This window comes from Pogoniulus pusillus, chromosome 3 (assembly GCF_015220805.1).
Source record: "Pogoniulus pusillus isolate bPogPus1 chromosome 3, bPogPus1.pri, whole genome shotgun sequence".
Lineage (NCBI taxonomy): Eukaryota > Metazoa > Chordata > Aves > Piciformes > Lybiidae > Pogoniulus > Pogoniulus pusillus.
The window spans coordinates 47,274,981-47,289,431 of record NC_087266.1 but is presented as its reverse complement, the minus strand read 5'-3'; the positions used below and the strand labels follow the sequence as shown (position 1 = coordinate 47,289,431).

Here is a 14,451-nt window from a genome sequence, read left to right as displayed (position 1 = left end):
GGGAAGCTGTTGGCTTAGGAGCTACCAAGCACCCCTCAGCACCTTGCTGAGTGACGGCTAAGCTTCACTTTGGAGGCATGGCCGCTGGTTGAACACTCTGGAGCTAGAGGTGAGAGTAGATCTGTGACACCTTGGGGCCACTTGAGCTACTTGTATGTAATGATATCTGTGGTGTTTGCAGTGGGATGGTGACATGAACAAAAAGGTCCTTTTTTTTGCTTTGTGTATTTTAACCAGACTTGCCTTCTTTAGTGTACAGAGAGCACTGAAATAGTTAACACAACACTCCATATGCTTTAGCTGTGTGAGCTAAACGTTTGTACACATGAGGGGTGGGTTCAGCTCACCTAAAGGTGGTCATTTAAATTCAGCTGGTGTGGAGTCTCCCTCTCTGGAGATATTCAAGACCTGTCTGGATGCATTCCTGTGTGATCTGGCATAGGGGATTCTGCTCTGGCAGGGGATTGGACTAAATGATCTTTCAAGGTCCCTTCCAGCCCCTAACCTTCTGTGATTCTGTGATCCTTCTGTGTTAGCATCTAAGGCAGGGCCCCACAGAGAGTGACTTAAGTCTGCCTCTCCTAGATAGATACTAGGCCAAGATGGAGTAAACTGCTTTTTGGGAGATGCCTGTGGGTTGCAGGACGGGTCTCATCGACATGGTTAGAGAGAGAATTACTCAGAAAGGCGAATTCCTTTTGTCCCCTTTGCCGTCTGCCAACAGCAGGATCACAACTCAACATGCCATACTGTCTAAAATGGCCACAATTTATTCTCTTTCTCTTTCTTTCTTTCTTTCTTTCTTTCTTTCTTTCTTTCTTTCTTTCTTTCTTTCTTTCTTTCTTTCTTTCTTTCTTTCCCTCTTTCCCTCTTTCCCTCTTTCCCTCTTTCCCTCTTTCCCTCTTTCCCTCTTTCCCTCTTTCCCTCTTTCCCTCTTTCCCTCTTTCCCTCTTTCTCTCTTTCCTTCTCTCTTTCTCTCTTTTTTCTCTCTCTCTCTCTCTCTTCCTTCCTTCCTTCCTTCCTTCCTTCCTTCCTTCCTTCCTTCCTTCCTTCCTTCCTTCCTTCCTTCCTTCCTTCCTTCCTTCCTTCCTTCCTTCCTTCCTTCCTTCCTTCCTTCCTTCTCTCTCTCCTTTTTCTCTCTCTTTCTCTCTTGTTTACTTTCTTTTTCTCTCTCTTTCTCTCTCTTGTTTACTTTCCTTCTTTCCTTCTTCCCTTCTTTCTCTCTTTCTCTCTTTCCTTCTCTCTTTCTCTCTTTTTCTCTTTTTTCTCTCTTCTTTCTTTTCCTTCCTTCCTTCCTTCCTTCCTTCCTTCCTTCCTTCCTTCCTTCCTTCCTTCCTTCCTTCCTTCCTTCCTTCCTTCCTTCCATCCTTCTCTCTCTCCTTTTTCTCTCTCTTTCTCTCTCTTGTTTAATTTCCTTCCTTCCTTCCTTCCTTCCTTCCTTCCTTCCTTCCTTCCTTCCTTCCTTCCTTCCTTCCTTCCTTCCTTCCTTCTTTCCTTCTTTCCTTCTTTCTCTCTTTCTCTCTCTTTTCTCTTTCTTTCTTTCTTTCTTTCTTTCTTTCTTTCTTTCTTTCTTTCTTTCTTTCTTTCTTTCTTTCTTTCTTTCTTTCTTTCTTTCTTTCTTTCTCTCTCTCTTTTTTCTCTCTCTCTTTCTCTCTCTCTTCTTTCTTTTCTTTCTTTCTCTTTCTTTTGTTAAACAAAGGACTTTATCGACCTTCCTTTATTTTCATTGTTATTATTTCCTAAGTTCCAAGAGCATTCCCCACAGGGCTGCCCCGAGAAGAGCAGGTCCTCAGAACAACATCTCTGCTGTGTGACAAAGCATTTGCAAGGGAAATAGCCAGTGAGCTTGCGGTGTCTCAGCTGTGTTGGTGCTCAGGGGAGATGCCAGCTGCTCAGGGTTGCGTGCTCAACCTACCAGCACAGCAAAGCAGGGATTTTCCTGAAAGCTACCAGGGAATTAGATGTCTGGATTCCTTTTGCATTCCACAGGCATTCAGCCACTGAATTGTGTCCCCCAGGTTCCTTTTGCCCTTCAGCTCTGCTTCATCGAGAGGACTATACCCACTCGCCAGCCAGCCACAGGGTGCCAAGAGTAACATTAGCAGGGTCCATCAGACAGACGGGCAGGGCACTAGCACGGAACTATCTCAGGAATCTCAACACTGTTACCACAAACCTATCTTGAGTTTTGACTCTGAAATGATGTTCTTCTAACTCAGGAGAAACATCAGACAAATTGTGCAGTCTTGCATCTCCCAAGCGTGAGAGCCAACAACTACAGCAGCTAAAGGTAGCTCTTGACTCTGTTGTTCACATTTCAGCCTAACACTGAAATTTACAACTGAAAGGATTTGAGGACTCAAATGAAAATGTCTCCCGGTGGCCTGTTAAGTTACACTCCCTGCCCTTATCACATGTAAATAAAGCAGGCAGTGGCATCCAGTGCTCTGCATACTCTCCAGTAGCCAGAGGCAGTGTTAGGAAGCTCCTAAAGCACCATGTCTCACCTTGCCTCTCAGAAGCTTTGCTAACTTGGTGGGGCAGAATGCAACAGCAAGCACTATGCTCAGGGTGGTTGTGGGCTCTTGTCCTGCCTGATGCATGAGAGACCAAATCAGAGAACCTCTCAGAAAAAAAAGACCCCAGACAACACAGTTTGAGGTAGGAGACAAAGCTTTGTAACTGGGACCATATGACTCATCTCTGATGAGCTACAGAGAGGTACATGCAGCTGTGGTTTACATTTGTTATGTGGGGAACAAAGCACATTAAGACGAGAGAAATCTAAACGTGGTCAGGAGAGGATGAGCCAAAGCTCATGGCAGATATACCCAATTCTCTCCATCAGCTCTGTGAAAACTCACCAGTGACCTTGGAGAAAAAATCTTGTACTGTAGACACCAGAAATCAGGTGAGGCAAGTTCAGCTCATAGAATTACAAAATCATAGAATCAACCAGGTTGGAAGAGACCTCCAAGATCATCCAGTCCAACCTAGCACCCAGCCCTAGCCACTCAACCAGACCATGGCACTAAGTGCCTCAGCCAGGCTTTTCTTGAACACCTCCAGGGATGGTGACTCCACCACCTCCCTGGGCAGCCCATTCCAATGCCAATCACTCTCTCTGCCAACAACTTCCTCCTAACATCCAGCCTAGACCTCCCCTGGCACAACTTGAGACTGTGTCCCCTTGTTCTGTTGCTGGTTGCCTGGCAGAAGAGACCAACCTCACCTGGCTACAGCCTCCCTTCAGGTAGCTGTAGACAGCAATGAGGTCCCCCCTGAGCCTCCTCTTCTCCAGGCTGCACACCCCCAGCTCCCTCAGCCTCTCCTCATAGGATTTGTGTTCCAGGCCCCTCACCAGCCTTGTTGCCCCTCACTGGACACCTTCCAGCACCTCAACATCTCTCTGGGACAGCTGCACTGATGTGTGTCCTGGGTTTTTTTGCACACTGTCTGTGGAGAACATCTCTCTTCCTCTACTATTGAGCCTGTAGACATGGAGACACAACTAAGGTCCAGGCACTGGTTCTGTGGGCTCTAGATGTTGCTGATAAAGAGCAACCCAATCTCCTTTCATTTCCAGGGGAAAAGATGAAAACCAGTCTGGAACTTTGAATTTCCTCCAATCAGCCATAAAAGCATTTAAAAAGCACAACCTTCTTAATTTGCAGAGTCTCAAAACTGCAGGCATTTCTAACATAACCTCTGCTCTTTATTCAGTGCTGACAAGTCCTGAGGGGGCAAAGGAGTAGGATGAAGCAGTGGCTGTTGCTGCACTCTCTAGGCCAATTATCACTTAATCAGCCCTCAGCAGTGTCAAAAAAGAAACACAGAAATGTCAATCCATTTTCCACTCTTGGCTCCCTTGAAAGCACCAAAGTCCTCTTTCCTTAAGCATTTTAACAGCAGCTTGTGTGACTCTGAGATTTTTCCTAATGTTAGTCTTTTTTCTTTTTCTACTACAAGTTTCCCCTGGACAACTTTTTTTGTACACTGTCCCAAGGACCAACCTGTTAAAGCTGGCTTTGAGAAATGTCCTATTTACTGAGGAACTCTGGATTTTGCCCCTGACCACAAAAATAGCTTCTTGCCACCTTCCTGGCTTGTCTGGGATGGTCCTCCCAGTTTCTAGTCCTCATACTCACAGTGTTGAGCCATCACTTTGAAACTCCAGACTGAATTATCCCAGCAGCACATGAGCCTATGAAATGCTAATGACCAGCTACATAAAGGTTAGGGACAGAAGCTGGAACTCAAAGGCAGCTGCATAGATATGGCAACATTTCCAGGTTACATTTGTCCTTGTGCTGAAATCTGTTCTCCTCACACACAAAGTGGAGCCTGAGAGCTTCTGTCTTAGCCTTGCAGGGACCAGGCAGCTGCTCCTCAGTTCCTGGTGCATGACAAGCTCAGGACACAGTCACACTAGCAAGGCAACAAGGTAGAGAATTGAGATGTTTTCCACCTACTTCTCAGGGTCCCTCTGGGGCACTGAGTTCCACAAAGATTGTGTTCTCACCAACCCAGGATGGATCTCCTCAGAGCTGGTGATGGTTGCAAGCCAATGAGGCACACCATGAGTTGATGCTGTGTTTCTGGCATCGTGCTGTGCAGGTGTCACTTAGTCCCTCCAAAAGGAGACCTGACCACTCCTCCACCACTGCTTTTATATGTGCAGCATGACAGATAGCTGCCTTGCTCTAGCTATAGAGGGATGTCTCTGCCCTTAGGCATGGCAGGGCAGTGATTACAAAGGAAGCTACACCAGTGCTGCTTCTCCAGTGGCACAGGGTAAAACAGAAAGATGAGAGATTAATCACTTTTCTTTATTTCTTGGATGGTGCTGAGTTGAAAGGACTGAAGAAAAGAAGCACTCACACTGATTTGGGCCAAACACATAAGGAACACCTGATAAAAATAGATCTATACACAGAGGCTGTGAAGGGCAGGAGCCAGGCTAGGAGCTGCCAAGGTAATGCAAAGGTCCCTGATAAGAAAAGTTACATTAACATTAAATGAAATGAGTATCCAAGCACCACCTTTAGTCCTGTAGGTGGAAAAACATCTCCCTCAGCCCTTAATATCTGCACTGGGTTAAAAAAAAAACCCAAACAGATGGTTTTGGGAATGTGTAATATACAGCAAAGTAAATATTCCTGCTCTCAAACAAAGTGAAGCTTACCAAGAACAAAAACAAAAGGAGAAACAAAAAAGGCACCCATTTTTGGCTCATATTGGAACACCTTGAAGTGCAAGAAACAGAAAACTGCAGGGGTTTTAACTGGTAGTCATGCCCCAGGCATACAGAAAACACATTGCCTTTGTGAAACAGCCACATGAAAACTGGAGCTTCCCTCGGAAAAGCACTAAGCTGGGCCAACATCTTCAGAGGCAGGATCAAAACCAGCTCTCTGCTGGGAAAACCTGTGGACTTGGCACCTATCTGAGAGTGTTTGCTGTCATGGGCCCTATGCATGAGGGTTCAGGTAATCCTGCCAGCAATCCTGCAATGGCAACTTGGGTTTGAGGAATAAATAGAGACTTAGTTTGCTGCTGGGTTCACCAAATAGTGTTTGCCTGTGCTTGTGATTTTAAGAGAGTCCCACACCACCACACTAAGCACAGTGACTGGCTTTGCTTCTAAAAGGTACCCTTTCTCCAGGGAAACCCCTGGTTCTGGCTGACTGCTTTCTTTTCACATGGGAAGCACACACTGCTGAGCTGTAAATCTTTGGATATTGAAGGTAATTTTGCTTTCTACTTAGGAACTCTCTGTTTTTAAGCAAGTAGCATCAAAGGTTTCACTTCTAAGCTCATCACCCTACAAAGGGGGACACTTGCAGACAAAAAAAAGATATGTTTAGCCTTAAGATCTTCAGAAAGAAGTTTTAGGAGCATCTTTAGCAACCCTTAACTGAAACATACTTTTTAGCATCTTCTCTCTCTTGTTATCTTCCCTTATTGCAAAAAGACCTCTCAGAACACAGCATTTTGGGACTCACATAACCTTCAGAAAGCCCAACCTTAGAATCACAGAATGGTCTAGGTTGGAAGGGACCTCCAAAGGTCATCTAGTCCAACCTCCCCCTGCAGTCAGCAGAGACATCCTCACCTAGATCAAGTTGGCCAGATCCCTGCTGAGCTTCGCTCTGAGTATCTCCAGAGATGGGGCCCCAACCACCTCCTTGGACAACATGTTGCAGTATTCCACCACCTTCATAGTAAAGAACTTGTTCCTAACATCCACTCTAAATCTGTTTTTCTCTAGGTTGAAGCCATTGCCCCTCATCCTGTCACTGAGGCCTTTTTGAACAGTCTCTCTCCATCCTTCTTGGAGGTCCCCTTCAGGAACTGAAGGGTCACTATTAAGTCGCCCGGGAGCCTTCTTTTCTCCAGGCTGAACAGCCTGTCATTGTAGCAGAGGTGCTCCAACCCCCAGATCATTTTTGTGGCCCTCCTCTTGACTGGAACTTCCCAGTGTCACCTGTAAAATCAGGCCTCTGATGTTTAAAACTGGCCAGTTTTTTTTCTTTCTTGAAGGTTGGGCATTCCGCTTCAAAGGCACCAAAAATAACTGGCATTAACAGGATTTTTCTGTGTTGTCAGATGGAGGAACATCCTTGCTACTTGCCAGGTTTTCAGTCCCTTCATATGTTAATTTTCACCCAACCTACCTTCTAAAGCTAACTAAAAGATATACTGTGGGATGAATAGGCTAGCAGAGTGTCCATGTCATGTGGATGCTATAGAGGTGACAGGAGCGGTGCTACAAGGAGCTCTTTCATCTTCTCATCCTCCTCCACTACTGCTCTGGGGGCTCCAGGGTCTTCCAAAACCTCATGCCAAGCCCCTGAAGACAACTGAATATCACTCAAACATGAATGTGAGAAGTTAAATGGTTATTTAGCCTTGAAGCAGACACCAAGAAAACCAAAATCTTGCTGATATTTGTTTGGGTAAAGCCAAGACACACCTGGCTGCTTCTACCAGGAGATCCCTCAAAAGCAACACAAGGAGGAGGTGCTGGAGATGATTCAGCACTGAGCAGTGAAGCTGTGGAGCAATGCCTACTGGCTTGCTCTGACCCTCCAGACTGAATTATCCCAGCAGCACATGAGCCTATGAAATGCTAATGACCAGCTACATGCAGGTTAGGGACAGAAGCTGGAACTCAAAGGCAGCTGCATAGATATGGCAACATTTCCAGGTTACATTTGTCCTTGTGCTGAAATCTGTTCTCCTCACACACAAAGTGGAGCCTGAGAGCTTCTGTCTTAGCCTTGCAGGGACCAGGCAGCTGCTCCTCAGTTCCTGGTGCACGACAAGCTCAGGACACAGTCACACTAGCAAGGCAACAAGGTAGAGAATTGAGATGTTTTCCACCTACTTCTCAGGGTCCCTCTGGGGCACTGAGCTCCACAAAGATTGTGTTCATCACCAACCCAGGATGGATCTCCTCAGAGCTGGTGATGGTTGCAAGCCAACGAGGCACACCATGAGTTGATGCTGTGTCTCTGGCATCGTGCTGTGCAGGTGTCACTTAGTCCCTCCAAAAGGAGACCTGACCACTCCTCCACCACTGCTTTTATATGGGTGTCCAAGTGGTGCCAGTGTGACTGACTCAGACAATGATTATTCAACTGCAGCAACTTATTTTGCCTCTGATACTCATCTGCAGCACTCTACCCTACTACCCATGGCAACAGGCCCTGTGGTTGAAGGGTGCCTGAAGAGCTCCCCAGCCACTTACATGCAACTGCAGAATATGACCTGCTAACAAACCAAATCACAAGCAGGAGTCCAGTGTTAACAAAACACTTTTTGGAAGTCAAAGTCAGTCCTTTAGGAAGGACATTGAGATGCTTGAGCGTGTCCAGAGAAGGGCAACGAGGCTGGGGAGAGGCCTTGAGCACAGCCCTACGAGGAGAGGCTGAGGGAGCTGGGATTGGTTAGCCTGGAGAAGAGGAGGCTCAGGGCAGACCTCATTGCTGTCTACAACTACCTGAGGGGTGGTTGTGGCCAGGGGGAGGTTGCTCTCTTCTCTCAGGTGGCCAGCACCAGAACGAGAGGACACAGCCTCAGGCTGCACCAGGGGAAATTTAGGCTGGAGGTGAGGAGAAAGTTCTTCCCTGAGAGAGTCATTGGACACTGGAATGGGCTGCCCGGGGAGGTGGTGGAGTCGCCGTCCCTGGAGCTGTTCAAGGCAGGACTGGACGTGGCACTTGGTGCCATGGTCTGGCCTTGAGCTCTGTGGTAAAGGGTTGGACTTGATGATCTGTGAGGTCTCTTCCAACCTTGGTGATACTGTGACATTGTGATACTGTGAAGTGTCTTCCAGACCCTCTGAGTACCAAGAATAACTACATTCTTTCCCCAGGTGTCTGTCAGCTCCATGCCTGGAAGGCAGAATTCAGTTCATTCCCATGAGTGTTTGTTGTGGAGGCAGGGAATTAATGTGGCCGAGGCAGGAACTTTATACCAAAATAGAGTTATGTATTTTCCCTAAAGCCTGCCCCCAAAACTACAGACAGAAATTGAGTTTAATTACCAGATTCAGTTCCTTTGAGAAGATCGACAGGATGCCATCGATAATCTGACTATTTGGGAAGCCAGAAGCTGGAAAAGGCTTTGGCTGTTAATGAATAGCATTTCCCACTTAATAGTAAAGCTGAGCCAAAGAACTCACCGTCAGGCTGGCTTGGTCCCGCGGCCTGCGCTCTCTGTGCTCTTCTGAAGAGTCATTAAGGGTCCTTAAGGCCTGCACAAAAGGTGTTAATGGTGAGGCAGGCCTGTGGAGCGCTGAGCTGCTGCACTACATCTCTCAGGCAGGCACCAACACTCAGGCAGGCACCAACGCTCAGGCAGGCACCAACGCTCAGGCAGGCACCAACGCTCAGGCAGGCACCAACGCTCAGGCAGGCACCAACACTCAGGCAGGCACCAACGCTCAGGCAGGCACCAATGCTCAGGCAGGCACCAACGCTCAGGCAGGCACCAACGCTCAGGCAGGCACCAATGCTCAGGCAGGCACCAATGCTCAGGCAGGCACCAACGCTCAGGCAGGCAAGATCTCTGAGGCGGGAACAAGCTCCGAGGCGGGAACAAACTCCAAAGCGGGAACCAATTCCAAGGCGGGAATGAACTCCAAGGCAGGAACGAACTCCAAGGAGGGAACAAACTCCAAGGAGGGAATGAACTCCAAGGCGGGAACGAACTCCAAGGCGGGAACGAACTCCAAGGCGGGAACGAACTCCAAGGCGGGAACGAACTCCAAGGAGGGAACGAACTCCAAGGCGGGAACGAACTCCAAGGAGGGAATGAACTCCAAGGAGGGAATGAACTCCAAGGCAGGAACGAACTCCAAGGAGGGAACGAACTCCAAGGAGGGAATGAACTCCAAGGCGGGAATGAACTCCAAGGAGGGAACGAACTCCAAGGAGGGAATGAACTCCAAGGACGGAACGAACTCCACGGTGGGAACGAACTCCAAGGCGGGAACAAACTCCAAGGAGGGAACGAATTCCGAGGCAGGAATGAGCTCCAAGGTGGGAACAAATTCCAAGGCAGGAATGAAGTCCAAGGCAGGAATGAATCCAAGGTGGGAACCCCAAGGCGGGAAGACCCCCAATATTTATACCCTCCCTAGACCAAGAGCAGAGTTAGCACTGCCTGGGCGCGAAGGGCACAGCCAGTCCCAGCCCGATCCCAGTGCGGTCACTGCGCGGGCAGCCCTCGTGCCTAAGGGCCCCTTGCTGCCTCTGCGGGCACTGCACGGGCAGCCCTGGTGCCTAAGGGCCCCTTGCTCTCCCCCTGCCCTCTAGCAGCATTTTCCAGAGACTCATCTATATGCCATGTCTGCGTGTCCCAGTGAAATGGCAGCTGTTGCTCTGATCAAATAAGTCTTTGACACCAATCTTCTTAGATCCTTACGATCATAGAATCAGTCAGGGTTGGAAGGAACCACAAGGAGCAGCCAGTTCCAACCCCCCTGCCATGGGCAGGGACACACTGCCCTAGATCAGGCTGCCCACAGCCTCACCCAGCCTGGCCTTAAACACCTCCAGGGACAGGGCCTCAACCACCTCCCTGGGCAACCCATTCCAGCCTCTCACCACTCTCATGCTGAACAACTTCATCCTCACAGACACTCTGACTCTCCCCACCTCCAGCTTTGCTCCATTCCCCCCAGTCCTGTCACTCCCTGGTAGCCTAAAAAGTCCCTCCCCAGCTCTTTTGGAGGCTCCCTTCAGATCCTGGAAGGCCACAAGAAGGTCACCTGGGAGCCTCCTCTTCTCCAGCCTGCACAGCCCCAACTCTTTCAGTCTGTGCTCACAGCAGAGCTGCTGCAGCCCTCTGAGCATCCCAGTGGCCCTTCTCTGGACACTCTCCAGCATCTCCACAGCCCTCAGTGCAGGGAGGTGTAGAAAGGCTAAAGACGTGTAGTAACTTGTTTCAGTGGCTGGCAACCACCTCTCTCTAAGATATTAAATGCAATCTCTGCCAGGGAAGTCAGACCTGAGGAAAAGAGTTTACTTTTCAGAAGTGCAGTTTGTCTCCTTGCAGTTGTTCATTGCAACTCTCTGTGTAGAGCGTGTGGAAACTGTTCCTGTGAGGCAGGAAGTTAACACCACTGCTTTATTTGTTTCTCTTTCAAAATGAAGCCTTTCAGAGTGGCATCCTAAAGAACACAAACCTTGGTCAGACCCTGGCTTCCCTCCCTGAGACATACAGATACCCAATCAGGTGTCCTGACAGTGTAGGAGTAGAAGAAGGGACTGCCCTGCCTCTCTTTTAATTCCAGTGTTTCCCAAAGAAGCAGTGATCTGGTGATTGTGGACCTTCTCCATCCTCATTAGATGCTGAACCAAAAAATCCTGAAATCTTACTTCCTGGGAATAAAGATATGGAATTGCAAATTCTAATTACAAAAAAAAAACAAAAAAAAAAAAAAGGAAATGAAACAAACAAAAGGAAGAATTCAGAACTTCTGTGGGTCTAGAGAAGAGGAGGCTCAGGGCTGACCTCATTGCTGTCTACAACTACCTGAAGGGACATTGTAGCCAGGTAGGGGGTGGCCTCTTCTCCCAGGCAACCAGCAATAGAACAAGGGGACACAGTCTCCTTGGGACACAGGGGGAAGTCTAGGCTGGATGTTAGGAGGAAGTTGTTGGCAGAGAGAGTGATTGGCATTGGAATGGGCTGCCCAGGGAGGTGGTGGAGGCACCGTCCCTGGAGGTCTTCAAGCAAAGCCTGGATGAGGCACTTAGTGCCATGGTCTGGTTGACTGGCTAGGGCTGGGGGATAGGTTGGACTGGGTGATCTTGGAGGTCTCTTCCAACCTGGTTGATTCTATGATTCTATTGAAGAGCCAGAGAAGTGATCAGATAACCCAGAATACCTCTAAAGTCAGACAGCAAACAAAACAGTGAAACTCATTGGGAAGAAAGCCTTTTGCAAAGCCTTTTCATTTCCACTTTGTAGGTCTGCCTCCTGAGTCTCTGACTGGAGTAGCACCCACTGGATCCATTAACTGCATCAAACCCAGGTGCTTGCTTGAAGCCAGCATTTAACCATTCAAATGAGCATTTTCGTGTTGAAGGCAAATTCTGGCAGCTACTCACGTGTACCAGCAGCTGCTCTCTGCCTGCAACTGCTCCTTGTTTTCACCCAAACATGTTTTTGCATGTGCAGTTTATGGAAATGCCATTTGTAAATATTTACTTTATGGTTTAATACCTTCTATTAGCACCCCTCAAGGAGATGTTGCCACTGCAGCAACTGTCTCCACGCTGACAAATACTTAGGCTGAGATTTAACAGATATTTCCCTGTGGTGAATGCCAGCTTAAAGTATTCTTAACCTCCTACTTCTTCTTGAAGTATCTGTGTCAATACTATCATCTTATCACTTCCTTTTCATCTCTAGCCAAGTAAATATCTTTAATTAGACTGAAGTAATCTGAATTGTGCCCTGCATGGAGGCCTGAAATAGGAACATATCTCAACAACTTCGATTTTCTTATCATCATAGCATAATTACCATGAATGCCTGGATCTGAAAACTGTTGCTGCTACAGCTTGGGTGACTTCTTGGGTTCATGCAGCAAGGTAGTAACAAAGATAACAAAATCCTTTGACAGCTCAGTCACCACCTCTCTGAAGTTATGTCCAAGGGTGATGGCCTTAGCAATCAAGCTATTGATCCAGAGGCTGCTTTGTTGTATCCTTAGCCAAGATGTCCTCAGTTTGTCAATTCATCTTTCCCCATGGATCAGTGAAGCACAGGGGGCTCCACGTTTTCCTGGGGCTTCCTTCAGAGTAGCAAATGGCTAGGGCCAGCTCCAGCTATGCCAGATGGTGCTGCACGGGGACACCCATCTATTGCTGGTTATAATCAGATACCCTGCTGCCCAGCACAGGCCTGCCACCACGCAGATCACACCTGAAGCAATCACATGTCGATAGGCTCTTTGTTAAGAACTGGAACAGGGCATAGTTCCACTCCTCAGGCTGCTGTTGCATGCGTTTCGCTCAGCATTCAGGTGGAAACCATTCAGATTACTCAGTGCTAAATCTGTAGCCACGGCTGACCACATCCAACAGCCACACACAGAGTTTGCATTCACTAGTTAGGGCATAGTCAGAAGTGTTACTGCTTTTCTTTCAAGAGAGACTTGGAATCAAGTCTTGTGTGTTTCCTATGAACTGTCAATGGTGTTTCACTAGAACCATCATGCACATACCACCAAACTGTCCTTCAAAGGCCATCCTTTGTTCTTGTAAACATTAAAACCTTGGCTAGCAGTGCACCAGAGGTGGGAATTCACACACACTCCATGCAGCTTTTATTCTACCAATACATGCTTCCCATTTCCAGTCCACATGAGCTCATGGGATGATTGATTTCAGTCCATTGCACAAAGGTACTTGCAGGAGCTTCTGGGACACAGCCTGTTGTCATCTCCTCAAAGTCAAATTGTCCACCACCTTGTGGTGGGTTAAAGGCTTCCCAACTAGGTTAATTTCCAGCCTGAGGATACTGTATCTGGAAGCTCATTTTAATGCAGAGGGCACTTTCAGCAAACATTTTTACTCGTGGAAGTAAGTGGAGATGATTGCTCTTCGGGGTATTCTGCAAGGGTTGCTATACATTGAAACAGACTGGGATATGATCCTGAAGGTTATTTACAAGGCTTCAGGATTACCATGGTGCTGGTTTTCAGAGGGATGAGATTTGTGAGAGCCTGCTCCCAGTTTTGTGTTTCCTGCTGTTTTAAATACTGCCCATGGCTCCCAGGGGAGAGGATGCAGTTAGTTCTCCCTGTTAGTCGTTGCTACTAATGAACACCAAATGACAAACAGCAGCTAGACTAGAGAATACTCTGCTCTCCCCTAGACAGTGAGACCCCCAGAGAATGCCCACTAAAGCAGAAATATCAACCATTGCCTAAAAAAAGGTTTATTCCAGTTGTCCTGGGCTTCCTCATGTAAATGCAGAGCAGCTGGGCCAAGAACAGTAGGCTCTTAGCAGTGAGCCTGTGGGGGAGAGGCCCCGGGAGGAAGCTCTAGGAAAGCTGATTTGAGCTGCTGTGAAGTCAGGAAGGATGAGCTTGGTGCTGTGCTATCAGAGCCAGAAGAGAGTGCAGGGCTGTGCAGTGCAATAGCTAAACAGAAACAAGCTGGTTTGCAATAAACACATGACTATATAGCATGTCTGGTGAGTCAGATTAATTCCTAGAAAGAAAAAAAGGCTGAAAAAATCTACTGACATGAGTCCTTAACTGGCAGCTTTTGCTTTCCTCATGCATAAAGCAACCAAGCCAGTGCAGGGAAAGGCTGTTTTGAAGTCCCTACAAGAACCTGGAGTGAGCAAAGGCAAGCTGCCCTTTCCTTCGTCTTTCTGTAGAGCCTCAGTGCTGCTCCCTTAATGTTGGAAATAAAACCAACCCTTGCAGGAGCTGAGCTGCCTGGAGATGTTGTCAACTCTGTTTGATTTGTTTGCTGGCTTGCAGGCAATCTGGCAAAGCCTGTCCAGCTGCCAGGCTGCAGGGCCTCAGCGTGCTCTGCTACCTGCCAGCACCCTCCTCCCCATGCTCCAGCAGAGCAGCTGCTGGTGTGGAGCATGTTGCATGCTCCTGCTGCCCCACTGCCCCTGTTGCTGAGGATCTCCAGCATGGCTCAAAGTGTGACTTATCTCAACTCCCCTCCAGTAAGAAGGGAACTGGATGCTGCTTGTCATTTGAATGGGGTAATAAAGGCATGTTCCTTGCTTCATGCTTCTTACTATCCCTCTCTCCATCTTTCCCAACTCCAGGAGAAAACACTGCCCTGGGAACTGCCACTCCTACTGATGGAGAATGACCAGGGGCAGGCTTGCTTGCCTCTGTGCATGTGCCTCTGTGTGTGTGTGTGTATTTGCTTTGTGTGCTCCAAACTCATGTGTCAAACA

General features: G+C 47.9%; 1 protein-coding gene across 1 annotated transcript; it reads left to right on the top strand.

Moving 5' to 3' along the window:
• Nucleotides 1–5,293: 5,293 nt before the first annotated feature.
• LOC135188599 (circumsporozoite protein-like) lies at nt 5,294–9,299 on the top strand (the record flags this gene model as incomplete). The annotated part of the gene is made up of 2 exons (XM_064168115.1): nt 5,294–5,489; nt 8,791–9,299. Coding segments are annotated over exons 1-2 (705 nt in total), but the record flags the coding sequence as incomplete, so codon positions are not given.
• Nucleotides 9,300–14,451: the final 5,152 nt, after the last annotated feature.